Genomic DNA, 14,936 nt, shown 5'->3' on the forward strand with positions numbered 1-14,936 from the left:
CCGGGCTGGGAGCTGCTGCTGCTCTCAAGCTGCACCCTTCATCCCCCCCCCCCCTTAGCAGGCGACTCGTCCTCCTGAACGCCACAGACGGGGACGGGCAGACGCCCCCGCCTGCGGCTGGCAGCGCTTCAGGGAACGAGACGCCGCTTCTTCCTCCGCTGCCGGCGGCGCTGCCCGACGGCCGGTGCTGCCGTGCCCGTCCCCGAGGGCTGTCGGAGGAGCGCGGCCGGCCGGCCCGCAGCAGGCCGCTAGGCCTCGCCCCGGCGAGGGGCTGGGGAAGGGCCGCCCTCGGGACGCGGCCCCGCCCAAGGCCCGCCCCGCCCCGCCCCGCCCCGCCCGGCAGCGCGGTGGGGCGTCGCCCCCTGGCGGCCGCCGCGGGGACCTGCGGGGGCGGGACCCGCCGCCCCCCCCCCCCCCCCCCGGCGGGACACCCTGGCACCCACCGCAGCGAGTGCGGGGGTGGGGGGGCACTTTTTCGGCTCCTCTGGGAGAGCGACCACCACGGCCGAGCGCAGCCCCCCGGGGACAGCACCCCCGGGGCAACGCCAGGGCCGCCCTCGCCCTGTGGCTCCCGGGGGCCGCGCACGTTCCCGTGTTTTCCCGTGCTTGTTCTTGAATAGCCCAGATCCCTCCCTTTCTCCACCTTCACTTCCTCTCTTGAACATCCCATACTAAGTTCTGTGCAATGCTCCCGCATACCAAAACGTGTCCTATAGTCCCCGCGGGCCCTGGGGCTGAGGCTCTGTCGGGAGGGGCCCGGGCAGGGTGTCCCTTCCTCCGAGTCCCTGATTTGGGTTCCCACCTGCCCTTGTGCCTCTGGGCTCCTCCCGGCTTGTGCAGGTGGGATTCCATGGGCTGGGGGCTCCTGGGGGGGACCCAGACGGTGGTTATCTGGGCTCCTCATCCCACCAGTGTCTCCCCACACTCCTTTGCAGGTGGGCAGAGGAGCTTTATTGCACATCCCACTGGTGGGAAGAGTTCCAGTCACCAGGAACAGGGCTTAATTTACTCAAGTGACAAGAAGCACTGTGCACTTCCAAAAGAGATGTCGCCCCCCTCTGCCATCATCCCTATGAGCCCTCCCCATGGCCCAGGCTGGGTGCCCACCTTCTCCCTGTTCTGTTGTCTTCTCTGTCTCCTCCTCCTCCTGGGGAGACTGGGCAGGCACATCGAGGAGATATCTCTCCTGCCATCAGCTCCCCCTGAAGAGCAGTGCTCATTCAGCCCCCAAGCCCACGCTTGCACACCCAAGCCACCCTCCTGTCTACAAGGAGCCACAGCAGTGGGTGCAGACCAGCTGAAATTACACCTGGTGCCAGCACGTCAGTGCTCAAGCCTCGGCACCTTCTCTAGCCGCCCTTGGGATCCCCATGGATGGCTCTCGGCATGGCACACACTGCCGTGCCCCTGTCACATGCTGCTGGTAGTTACTCACACCTCTCTGAGCCCGATGCCTCCAGGAACAACCTCCTACCCTCCCCAGGCATCTCTGCTCACCTGCCCCACACAGACATGGGCCCGGATCACTCTTGAGACAGGACTGGTGTCCTCCAGCATGCTGCTGCCCGCTGGCTTCTGTGGGGAGCTGGGACCATGTGGGTCAAGGGTTCCTGCAGGGGAAGGGACCAGCTTTCCTCCCAGAGGATTCGAAGCTCCTGCTCCCATCACATAGGCATATTAGCTCGAAAACCAGCTTCTCGCACAGTAAGAAGTGGAACAGGCATCTGGGTCTGTCTTTGGGCCACCACCACCTAGGTGCCTTTTAAGGGCTCCAATATCAAGGGACAACCGTGGGCACCTCAGCTGGGAGTGCAGAAGCAGGGTCTCACTGCATGGAGAGGTCTCGCTGGTGGAGCTTAAGTGTTGGGCACAGCTGTATGGGTTACCTGGACTCAGCCGGCTGTTGTAGTGTTTCTCATGTTTGTGCTGGACGCAGTTACTGCAGCTTGCTAGGGCAAGGGCTCACTTCACCCACACTCCCACGTGGGAGGCACAGAAGACCTCGTTGCTGCAAAGTGGTCTAATGCCAACGATGGTCTCACCCACGGAGGGATATACAAAGCCACCGTAATACAGCAAGGAAAAGCCCATGTCTGGTGTCCTCCCACATCGCAGCAGCTCAGCTCTCCACTGCCCACCATGAGGTTTCACCTCCCTGCCTCTGCCTCCACCTCCCCAAACACCTCTGCCTCCTGCCGAGGGATGAGGCCATTCCTTGGATGGCTCCATGTGTCCCATGCTCTCCATGCTCACCCTTCCCCAAGGCAGGTGAGAAGAATGAGGCCCTCCAGACCCAGCTCGCCATCCTCACCTCTCACCAGAGCCAGGGCACTATGCTCTGGCTGTCCCAGCTGTGACTGTGGATGGGTCTGACCATGCTTTTGTCTATTGTCACACTGGAGCATCCCCTCCCCTGCTAGAGCTAACGCTGAACAGCTCATCCTGCCTGTCCCCTCGTGGCACTGCTGTGGCCCCACGGCTTGGCTCTCTCCACATTGCCGCTACTCAGCATGCCAGGCAGATGTCCAGTACTAACATCAGGCTGCCAGAGCAGGGACCCCTGCTAGCAAGAGAGGTCAGCACCTTCCTCCATGCCAGACATTGAGCAGGACCACCCTGCCTCCATCTGAAGTGCCCTTTCTACCTAGGTCTCATCAAGAGACTCCCAAATAAATATTTTCCTCCTCTCCTAAGCTCCACAGAGTACCACGGAAGCCAGCATGCCCACTTTGCAAACCTCCCTGCCGCTGCACGACAGCCTTTCCCATTTCCAGTCCCAACAGCTTCTCACCTCCAGTGAGGACTGTAGGTCCTCTCTCCCTTCCAGCCAGCCCCTGTCCACACACCCTCCCTCCAGTGCTGGGTGCCACCACCCATCTTATACAGGGCACTAGAGAGGGCTGCAGGAGCTTTCTTGTGTGGCAAGAGCTGAGACAACAGAGCAACCTCTGACCCCAAGAACTGAGATGCAGCTGCAGGCAGACAGGCTCCCCAAAAGCCCTGGAGATGCAGCGACTAAGTGGAGGAGGCTCAGACAGTTCTTCATTCATGCTGCAAGCAACAGGGACTGCAAAAAAAAGTCAGAGACACACTTCACTTTAACAGTGCCTGTGTCTGCAGCACTTGCTGTATTTACAAGCTTTCAGGTGAGTCAGGCAGCTGACAGCAATAGAAAATGCAGCACAAAAACCCAGAGTCACACATGCTCCACTTACACATGAAAAATTACAAAGGTATTTTGAATGGAGGTTGCAGGAGGATGGCTGGTAAAATCTGCGGCTGATCTAGGATCCATCCTGAGGTTTCTGAGGACTTGCCTCCATTGGGAGAGACCGGACCATGACTGCCAATGAAGGAAGAGCTCAGACATGCACAACAAGGGGGTGCAGAATTAATGCTCACCAGAAATGCAGAGTAAAGCAAGCCCTTGGCCCTGAGTGAGACTGACAGTGCGGACATGACCAAAATCCAGAGCTCAGCCCGGCTCCACATGACACAGGAACAGGGGCTGCAAGACTTGCAGCTTGGCTGCAGCTCAGAAACCACCTGAAGCTGTTCATTCATTTTGCAGCCACTGCTGCCACTTCAGGGACACTATTCCCTTTGGAGGCATGGGACAGAGATCCTGGAGCAGCTGCCAGAAGTAATATGTCGAGGAATAGACAGGAAAGCTGTTTAGGGAGGGCAAAGACCTGAGCCGCTGAGCACAGCAGTGCTGACGGAGCCAGGGAGTATTACTCGGTGCCAAGAACACAGGCCAAGTCTCGTGGCATGGGAGAGACAGGATCTCAGAGGCAAGGCAGGGATTAGCTAATTAAGATGGGCCACTCCACCTCCCTGCATGGGGAGCCTCAGCCCAGCACCCTGCTGCCTGTTCGTGCCCATGCCAACAGGGACATGCTGGGGAGGGGAGGAGTGGTGCAGGGAAAGGCACATATGACCAGTCACAAGCGGATCCAGCTGACAAGCTGTAGGTTCCCTCTCCCCGTGCTAGGGGAGCAGAGAAGATGCCAACAGCGACTACTCCAAACACTTGTCTCTATGCCAACAGTTATTAAAAAGTTGCTTTTGAAAAGCTAATATAGCCTACAATCTCATGTGCCCAAGCGACAAGAGGATGCTTTGCCATTGCTTTTCTGAGGACAGGACTCCTGTCTCCACAGTGCCTGTGGGCCAAGAGTCCAGACAAGCCCTGTAGGAACGGGTGACGTCAGTGAAGAAGGGAGATGACATTAGGAGGGAAGGGAAACTGTGCTATGACTCGCAGAGGTTGAGGCAGGGCACCAAGAAAGGCATCTGATGGTTGTGGAAAAAAGGGAAGAGCTGTGCCCTGTGCATGAAGGCTCTGTCCCCAGGCTACAGTTTTGGTCAGCCTGGGTTTGCAGGGCATGCCGCATCCACACCACCCAGCTGTTCTGCACACCTTGCACCATCTCAGGGTGTTTCTGCTCAATGCAGGGTGCCTGGCGAGGCCAGGAGCCCCAGGAAGGTAGGGATGGCACAGGCTGGTGTCAGGGTATCACAGCTCAGCTCTCCTCTCATGGGGTGAAGGGCTGCAAGGGTGCACAAAAGGAGTGGAGTGGCTTGTGTGCTAATAGTGAGGGACAAGGGGCATAGCTGGGTGCAAAGAGAAAGCAGGGCCAAAACTACTCCAGGATTAAACTACACCCAGAATTAAACACACAGATCTAAATGCATACAGAGGTCTGTGTGTGACATGCACACAAAGAAGAAAAAGTCAAAATGGGACAGAAGAGGGGAAAGGATGGAGAAGGGGAGGTGACCAAGGGGAAGAGGGAGGGAATCCAGCCCTTGCAAGCACAACTGCGGTGGAAAACGTTGGACATTGCAAGCAAAGCGTTGAGAAGCAAGCTGGGCTCGGTGTTTCCAGCCACAGCAGGAAAAGTGGCCGTTCACTTGGGTCTACAGCTTGTCTGATCTCTCAGACTCCTGATGCCATCTCCAGAGCCATAAGAGAGCATCACAGCACTCACAAGGAGACCAGCTGCAGAGAACAAGATATCACAGGCACTGGCAGCGTGGGATGGGAACCCCCCAGAGAAACAATAACCACCTGGCAGGAATCACACACTCCCTCCTCCTCACGCCTCCAACAGCAGCCTGACAACAGGCTTTGCTCAGCTCAGGCACAAGCTGCCACCATCAATTGCTCTGTACAAGAAAATTTGCTACAGAAAAAAACCCCAAAAACCATCTGGAAGGGAAGATTGTTAGTCTCCATCTTCATGTAAAGAATAGGTTGAATAAACATCTCTCAGGCTTTGACTAAGGTGATGTTGCCTGAAGGAAAGCAGTGGACTAGATCTTGATAGCCAGCTTGACCTTTCTGGCTTTCCAAGGACAGATTAAGTCACAGGAAATCCACCTTTCCCACCCACCCAAAGGGCCAATCCTCTTTCTGAGATCTGGAAAGCTTGAAACAACCTGGAATTGCACGCCTCCAAGACAAGTTGCTCTTTCATACATTGCAGAAATCCTTCCAACTGTTTTGAAAGTCAGATATTTTTTTTTAAATGTAAGGACTTGTGAATAAATTATAGAAAAGTCTGATTCTGTCAGTCCTTTCTGAGTTTTTGTGTTACTCTAGAAAAAGATCTTGACAGATGCTAGAGAAAGGGAAGTACCTTGTCTACACAGCACTATGGTTCACTTTAAAAACCTGCTCGAACCAAAGCAGCGAGAGAAATTAAATCAAGCCAAAGCAATCATTTCAATGCAGGAAAAGGGGCACACAGACACTTATTTTTTGACTGATCCAATGAAGTGTGATTTTGCTCAGGTCAGTTGTACTCTGCCTTGCACTGAAATACTGACATGAACTTTAGAGAACACAGGCTGCACCTTGAGTAGACAATAAGCATAATAAAAAGGCAGCTGGGTGTGAAAGGCAAAGCAGCCCACTCTTTCACTTCACTGCCAGGAGAGGGCCTGCAGGGAGCTTTCCTCTGATACTCCAACCCAGCGGCTAAAATTAAAATATATTGAGCCAACAAGCAGCCTCTGGTAGTTGTTTAATAATGACCACTTAAACCCCACAGTGTAGATAAAACACACCTCTCCCTCCCCACACACCATGCAGCGGCAAGACAAATCTCTGTAGGACACGTGCCTGCTGCAGCTCCTTCTCCTCCAGAGCTTGCAGCTCTGTTTCGCACACAGCCCAACATCCTTCCCGAACACACCTCTTGGCTGCACAACCTCTGGCTGCTGGGACGGCAGCGTGGAAGACAGGCAGCACAGCCCGCCCTCCCAGGCCAGAATGTCCCCTGCAGTCACATCAGGAGAATAACACTGTGTCCCCAGTTCATCACAAGCACTGGGATGGGACCAAGCCAAAGAGGTGTTTGAGGTTTGCTGGCAAGGCTCTAGTTTGAAGTTATCATCACAGCCCAAATCTTCCTCAGTTGAGAGTGAAACCCATTCCTGGGGTCTGACTTCTCTGGTGGAAAGCTGCTCCCCCAGTCACGTGAATGACTCATTTCTAGTTTTTCTTTTTCTGATACATTTACACTGGAATTTCTAATGGCTGCTGATTTGCATCATGCAAGCCCTGCCAACTGCCCACAGCCTTTTCATCCACCAAGCCAACATTTCTGCAATTACCCTTTGCATAGTTTATTTAATGAGATGCCCGGAAGGCCCCTAGGGACTTTCAGCTGGCTCCTGCCCCCATGCAGACCACATCACTGGTAAGGTTGCAGGATTCCAGCCCGTTCAGCTGGAAGTTCAGCTGGCACTCAAAAAACGATCGCAAGCTCCAGTCTGCCCTGACAAAGCTTAAGAGAACCCAGCTACGTTGCTGCAGCTGATATAGTCAGAGCTGCTGGCCATGCACCAGGGACAGCACCAACCTCCGACTCTCACTGCTAGGCCCGCTCTGGTCCCCCCAGGAGTCTGAAGCACTGCCTAGTCTGTGCCTGCTGCAGGCTCCTCCTGCCCTCCAGCCCCCCTCCATCTTCAGTTCACGGCATTGCCCAGTCTGCCAGGCTCCACTGTCCTATTAACTAGAGCCCTCCCGTCCCAAGCTCTTTTGCACCCACAATTGCGCCTTCCTCTCCCTTCTCCTGTTGAGCTTCACTGCAAAGGCATCCCTCTGGTGCAAAGTGCAGGGACACTTTTGCACAGGGCAAATCCTCACAGCTCCCAGGAGATCACTGGCCTCCCTTTCTGCCTGTCCCCATGGGCCACCTCCTATTTCATCTGTGCATAGCTGGTAGATGCATGACCCCCATTCCAGCTGGCCGGGATCCTCAGCAAGCTCAGAGCACAAGCCCTGCACCAAATGCCAGTTTTTATTAAAAGATCAGTGACATTTTCATACATGTACATGTATATGGAAATTTGCTAGTTTCATTTATAAAAGGGCATATTCAAAGAACACTTGCTGAAGGCTTTCTCCAAAACACCTTTTATGAGCACCATTTTGTTCTGTCAGGCAAAGGAGGCTGCAAGTATGAAGGTGAAAAACTGCTAACAATATCTTACTTTGGAAGGATTACTTCTTTGGTTATAATAATATTTTATTTCCAAATTTTGCTCTCTTGAGTTTCTGTAAGATTTTACACTATTCAGAGTTTTAACTAGCAAAACTAGTATCATTACGTAAACCTTATTGTGCATCTGTGTAATCTCAACACTCAATACACCAAATCCTGCCATAAAAATGTGCTGAGCAACAAGCACGAGTTGGGAACCTGATCTTATAACCAGAAGAGTCCACTCTCTAACAGGATCTGCCTTTGGCATCATCTCAATCAGAAAGCTGTTTTGTTACTTTATTGATAAAAAGAATATTCTCTTGACCTTGTAGCTCAATCCTGAAAAGGGTTTCAGAGACATGCAATTCAGCTATTAGCGACAAGCACAACAGAAACACCCACAAGGAAATTAAGTATTGCTTAGATAGCATGCAATAAACATAAAGGGCCATGACGTGAATTATGATAAAAAAAAGAGATAGCAAGCGCTACATACTCACTGAACGCTTTTCATCCTGGGCACTGAGTGGGTCAATCTCTGTGAAAGGTGACTAGATCAGTAAAGACCATGATAGCGCGCACACACCCCAAATCTGCTCCTCCAGAACTGGGCGTGTGCCTTCACAGCCATCACATCAAAAGCCTAAGTGGCGAACTGACTCATGCACAAGACACAACATCTAGCTCAAGGCCAAGGACACTGTGCTCTGCTTAACAGGCCATGCTATCTAATACACGCTCTTCCATCAAAAAGGAGGGGTAGCAGGCGAGGAAGGTGAGCAACAATCCTTTCATAATTGAAACTGCCAGACACATTCAAGCTGCCAAACAGATCTAGGAATTACAACAAAGGTGAAGGAGGTACAAAGCTAGGAGTTTGGTTTTCCCAGTGAAGGCTGGGACAGGATCAAAATGGCAAGAAGGGAGTGAGGAAGACAACGGAGCAGCAGGGAAGAGGGGGATGTTCTAACAATCACACACATTGCTGCAGCCATGAGTCTCATGTTCCCTGTGAAGGAGGAACGTGCAGAGCAAAAGGAGGAAGGCCAATTCCTATTTCATATTCTGCCTGTGAATTCTAACTTTACAGACACATTCAGACCTGCATGATCTCAGCCCGAGACTTTTCTTCCTATGCCTTGTGTTAGGAGCAGAGGAGAACACATGGAAATATGACTCATGCACAAATCACCACAGCACTGTCAGTCTGCAGGTAGCCTCGCTTGTGTGAACTTAAGACAGGAACAAAAACAGGGGAAAAAAATGTCTGAGAAAAGAACAGAAGAAACTGGGAAAAACTAGGTACACACATGCTTCCCCAGGAAGCAATGCAGTGTACTGCAATCAGAGATGGAACAATGAACCGTAGCTCAAATGAACAGCTTGAACAGTTCGAAGTTCAGCTGATGTGCAAATGTTATAATCTGCTCTCGTTGTCTGCAAACTGTCCAGCCGCAGCCAAAGTTCTGCTATGAACTAAGGGGAATGTGAGTTTTCAGTTGTATTCTTGAACAAAGAGTCCTCCTGCTCATCACTGCAGAGCCAGAAATGTCATGAGCACACACAAGGCAATACAGAATGTAACCCTTTTCTTGAAATTTTTCTAATCATTTACTATTCAATTCCTGAAAAGGTGTTAAAGGTGTCACAGGTCCCATGTCAGTATTTTAGTCTGCTTAGCAAAAATGTGGACAATTGGCTGTATTGTTAGGGCCTGGTTAACAAAATGCCTTGAAGAAATGGTGCTCCTTCCACAGGTTCCCATGGAAATGCAAAGATTCTGGGTCTGGATGTGTTACAGACTCCTTCCTCCACCCAAGGAAAACGACAAAGGAAGGGCTTTGAAAGCTTCCAGGCACCAGCACTGTGACTTCTACTGAACAACGGGAGCTTGTGTCAGAGAGAAGATGCTAAATGCTCCCAGGCCGTGGAGGTGGTCAATCATGGTTCCTGCGACTGGTGCACACTGGAGGCAGAGGTGCTGATGAGGTCTTGAGGAAGGCTCTCCCATGCTTCCTGCATCAGGCGCTGTGCCCTCTGGAAAGCCTCTACAACACAGCAGGTGACAGAATGCACCAGACAGCCTCAGGGAAGGGATGAGTCTGTCCACTGAACATCAGCTGTCCTGGAGCAGGAGTCTCACTTCCTATTACTAAGTTCCACCAACAAAGCACTTGGTCCTTGCTGCTCTCTTCACTTATTTCTAGCATTGTCTTTGCTCTGTGCATAATGGAATCAGAGATAGAGCCTGTGCATCAGTGCCACAAGCTATGCTCAGTGCCAGGCAAGACTGGGCAGCCCAACCTAGGCTTTGCCCTCACAGCATGGTTATCCCTCCTGCCTGCTGAGAGCTGATGCCTCCTGAAGTTTCCAGCTCAGATCTGAACATTTAACCTCTGCTATGCACTCAGGGAGTTCACAGGGGGACAGTTATCCCCACAGTAATGGATCCTCTTGAAATATCCTGTCCACTTTGTAAAAAGGGGGCAAAAGTGAGCCAAAGGCTAGTCAAGGACAATGACACTGAAAGCCCTACCCAAAACGTTGTAGACAGAACTGTGCTGGCTAAAGCCTCCAAGCCAGTCCAGTACACTCTGCACACACTGCCTCAGGGCACTGGTTTCCAGAAAGGCTCTGCACAGAAGTACAATAGGAGGTCAGGCCTGCTAAAGCACAGCACACAAGATGGAGCTCGTACTCACTTTGCTGCACTTGCTTAGACTGCTGCAGGCAGTAAAGCCATAACGTGACACTCCCTGTTATCTCTGTGCGAAAACCAAAGCAGCTCAGACGCTCTCCCTGCAAAGATGGTACAAGTTAGAGTAACCACAGCCTGCAACCTGCTGCAGCAAGCTGACCCTAGTGAAAATGAGCATGCCCCACCATGAGCATTCACTCCTGTGAGCACAGTCTCTCCCTTTCCCACTGCACACAGAAAACGAGATCAGAAAGAGGGCAGATGGTTCCAGGCTGTGCTTGGGGCAGGACCTAAACACTATCAAGCTGATAGTGCAGTCTTGGAGGAAGGTTTCAACAACTGCACCAAGGCATTCCCACACAAAGCTGCTACTAAGATCAACTTGCTCATTACATCAGCAAGCACCTCTGCAGCTTTCTTAAGAACATGAAATTTCTGCCTGCCTCATACCTATCGGTTTCTGGCTTCGGGAAACTGTTCCAGTCACAGCCCAGCCCAGATTCCTTACAAAAACACAGGAAGAAGTCTATAGCTGGTAACAAATGCTGACCTGACAGACACTTCCTGGACAGGGCCAGCACAGGCAACGGTAAGTCAAGGCTTTGCTCCACGTTCACCCACTTCTCTAAGCTGCACACACGTCAGAAGGCAGAGACCTCTGCCTCAGCGTTTGCCCCTTCCTCTGTTCATGATCACAAGTCTCACAAAGGAGACATTCTTTAGTCAGAAGGACAGGACCACCAGCTCATCCTTGTTCAAATCTGGTCCAGGCTGTCCACAGACACCTGAAGCCGAGAGCATAATCTACCATCTCCCAGCAAGAGCAACGCCCTGCAGCTAAGCCCACCTTGAAGGTTGATGGTATCCTGATGTAGGTTATGTCCTCCAGCTCAGGAGATCCACCAGTGAAAAATCCCCTCAGCTCAGCGAGTGTCCCCAGCTCCACAGGGCACCAGGTAGGGATGGTGAGCACGTGGAGACCTGACCTAGGACAATAGGATAGCTTAGCAGCTATGACCAACAATCTATTCAGAGTCTCAAAGGACAGCATGGTAGATGGATACCTGCTGACCCAAACTGCAGTAGGCTGGAAATGGAAACACTGCATGGTATCTCTGTAACATTTTCCCAATAAGTCAGCCCCATACAGTCACAAACCCAGCGTTGAAAGTACCCATGAGGAGCATCTCCTTACTACATGGGAGTGTCAGAATAGTTGTGACCTTCAGATTCCATGTGGGACAGAGAGGGCTACAGCTATTGTAAACATGGATATACAGCATCATCCCAGAGCTTTATCACATGAGATCTTGTGACGGAACCACTGAAGGAGCAAGGACAGCAGCACATGATGTGGCTCAACAACAAGGCAGAATGGTGCAGGATGCACCAAATCCTTTGCTGCCCCACTATGTACAGAAGGGTTAAAAGATGGAATTTTGGTACGTGGATGAACACTGAGTAAGAAGTAGATAACTAAAAACCGCAGTCAGCACAGGGAACAGATAGTTTATTGTCTATTGTTTGAAATGCTGACCATGGGGATAAGGAGGTTGAACAATGTTAGGGGAGGTAGTACGTGCAATAGTGGAGGAATACAAGACACCACACATAATTTTGCTTACCTTGCAGAAGTCCTGCTATTGGTTAGAGCATAGTGGACATGACTGATGGATTATGGTAATATGCCGTGTGTACAGAGCCCATGAACCAATAGAAGGGATGGCTATGGCACGTGCAGCGCACCTGGCCAGAGGGCACATGTGCTGTAGGCTCCCCATGTTGCAATCAAGGCATATTTCAGCACTCATTGGCCACAAGTGTCGACACCTGCTCGTCCACAAATGTATAAAATACTGGGGTTTTCCAAAGAGCAGCGGGCCAGTGAACGGCAAGGTCACCGTTGCCTCCGTGGGGACACCCACGTAAAGCTGGCACTTACCAACTGCTGGGCTGAGCTCACGGAGCAAGACAGCACAAGAATGTACGAAACGTATGGATGGTTCATCTTCTTCACAGCCCTTGGGTGGGTATGTTAATAGTTTTTTTTTGCTTTGTAAGATACCCTTAGCATAACGCATGTGTGTAGTTATGAAAATGCTTGCTTTTTCCCTTATAGTCAGTGTGTGTGTGTTTACCTTCTCGGGAATCCTCAAAACCACCCTAAAACACCCACAGACAGCTAACTATCCCCTTCAGTATGCAAAGGCAAAGCCTCCCCACGACCAGCTGAATCCATTCCCAAGAGAATCACTCAACTCATTCTCCCAGACAACTAACATAATGGCCCAAGTATGTTTTACCTGGAGATGCTGGCAGCACCAAGGAACCATATCCTTCAATGCGGTACCTCTGCCAGAAATCCAGGGAGATGACCTCAAAGTAGAGAACAGGCCACTGAGGGAGACTGTCTGCAAGGAAGGGCAGCAGATCACAGCTTTGTGAGGGAGACTATCACAGAGAAAAAAAAAAAACCTAAATGCCCAACTCCACTAGTAGAAAGTCCTCTCTGTATTTCTTCTACAATGACTTAACCTAGATGTATGGGTGATTATTTTCCCCTGTAAAAGCTGAACCCTCAGATTTGAGAATTATTGAAAAGAAGTTAAAAATTTGGGAAAACTCTTTGTTTTGAGAGCAAGTCCAAACTGGTTCCTCAATTATCTTTGAGCAGACAAGACAATCTTTTGTGAATGATCTGCTGCCAAACAGGGGAACCTTTTTATCTCTGACCTTTCCCACCATTACTGGAGAATTATTAACTTGGATTCTCCTACAGGTCTCCAAGCATTTCTTTCTTCCACAGTGAAACAAACTCATCGTGTTTATTCTAGGCTGAAAATCCATTAGTGTTGGTTGAATACTCAAATCCAATGCATACATTGGATTCAAACGGCAAGGCATGCTGCAAAGCTGTCCCTAGCAATTGCAATCCAAAGAGTAATGGGGTCGGTGAGGAAGCAGCAGTAGCATAGTAAAGCAGCAGGAACAGGCAGCAGAGAAGCCCAGCTTAAAATTGAGCTGGAAGATTCAAAGTGACATGAACTATACAAAGAGTATACAGGTCATTGAGTGTGTCTACAAATGTAAGACTCAGCAGAGAGTTTTAGTTGTGTACAAAAAAAGCTGCCAGTTTCTTTAGCTGCAGTGTCCCAGGGCTCTACACAGTACACCATGCATGGCAACACAGACCAGCATGCCAGAGATTTTGAGACAGACAAGCTAAGATCCAAGTAGTTTTGCAATTGGATAAAGCTGGCTACAGCCTGGAAGCAGGGCAACATCAATGAGTCCATACAAATGCTATTGCACTGCTGGGCAGGGCAAATACAGTATGTGCCCAGAGGTTGTGTGGTGACAGGGTGAACATTTGCTGAATGAGCAACTTTTCCCTTTGTTTAAGTCTGTCCTTTCATCTTGGTGAGGGGCCAACAAGATGCCAGACAGCATGATGCCTACACTGCGATCAAAAGATTTCAGAGTTTCACATTTCAGAGGAACAAGGGAACACACCTTCCGATTCATCTCCTTGGGTGAAAAACATCTCCAAAGTGAAGGGGTAGCAGAAGTATGCCACATTATCCTAGAAAGGGAACAGGACAGAGATCAGATTCCTGGACAAGAGAATTCACCCACTAGCATTGCAGGGGGGCACAGAGAGCAGGGAGAAAAGAACTAATGGTGGAAAAGAGGTAATGATACCCAAACAAGATCAAGTACATCACACTAACAAACACCTGACTGCATGATGGACCTGCATACACTCCCAAGTGCCATGTTGATGGAACAGGCTGTTAAAAAGAATGAAAAAGGTGAAAGAGTAACACACCTCAAATGACAATTCAGCCAGTTGTGTAGCTACTACACCACCACAATCTTTACAGGAGCCAAGCAAAATACCTCATACAATGGTATTACTGCAATGTTTTATGATAATTATTTTTGTAATATGCAAACTAGCTCACACAAATGACATTAAAAATTTGATAAAATTCAGATTTTGTAAGAGAGGAGTTGGAGACAGCAATGGAACCAACCTCCCAGATAGGAGGAGGGGTTCATTTTGAGAAATCAATTTAGAGACTGTGTGCATTCCTGCCCCAGGCAAGTGAGAACAATGCTTCATTAACTCTGAGCATTTGAGAATACAAAAATCAAAGCTCCAAAGGCAATCAATCAGCCAGAAGGAAGAAAAAAGTGAGGTTCCAGAAACTGCTTTGAAGCAGTTTTGGTTTGCCTAGTTTTATTTGGACACAGTGGCACCCTGAAAAATGGCAAGTATAACTAGAATGAGGAGAATCCTAAACAGGCTCTGCCCTTGAAAGGAGCTCTGTATTGGCTTTGCGTGGCAAGGTTTTGGTAGGGAGGGGGGGGGTTACAGGGGTGGCCTCTGTAAGAAGCTGCTGGAAGTTTCCCCTGTGTCCAACAGAGCCCATACCAGCTGGCTCTAAGACGGACTCGCCACTGGCCAAGGTCGAGCCAACCAGCAATAGTGGTAATGCCTCTGTGATAACATTTTTAAGAAGGAAAAAAAAGTTGCTGGGACAGACAGAAATGGCAGCCGGAGAGAGAGAACATGTAAGAGAAACAACCCTGCCGACACCAAGGTCAGTGAAGAAGGAGGGGGAGGAGATGCTCCAGGCGCTGGAGCAGAGATTCCCCTGCAGCCCATGATGAAGACCATGGTGAGGCAGGCTGTCCCCCTGCAGCCCAGGGAGGTCCACGGTGGAGCAGATCTC

General features: G+C 50.6%; 1 protein-coding gene across 1 annotated transcript in view; it reads right to left on the reverse strand.

Moving 5' to 3' along the window:
- STX1A (syntaxin 1A) overlaps window positions 1–14,936 on the reverse strand; it is a 114,216-nt gene that overhangs the window by 96,051 nt on the left and 3,229 nt on the right. The window contains exons 4-8 of the mRNA XM_075032345.1: window positions 13,711–13,780; window positions 12,501–12,608; window positions 11,045–11,178; window positions 10,202–10,298; window positions 8,000–8,037 (exon numbers count right to left, since the gene is read on the reverse strand). Of these exons, the coding sequence (XP_074888446.1) occupies window positions 8,000–8,037; window positions 10,202–10,298; window positions 11,045–11,178; window positions 12,501–12,608; window positions 13,711–13,780 (447 nt within the window). The remainder of the gene's footprint in view (window positions 1–7,999; window positions 8,038–10,201; window positions 10,299–11,044; window positions 11,179–12,500; window positions 12,609–13,710; window positions 13,781–14,936) is intronic.

This window comes from Buteo buteo, chromosome 7 (assembly GCF_964188355.1).
Source record: "Buteo buteo chromosome 7, bButBut1.hap1.1, whole genome shotgun sequence".
Taxonomy (NCBI): domain Eukaryota; kingdom Metazoa; phylum Chordata; class Aves; order Accipitriformes; family Accipitridae; genus Buteo; species Buteo buteo.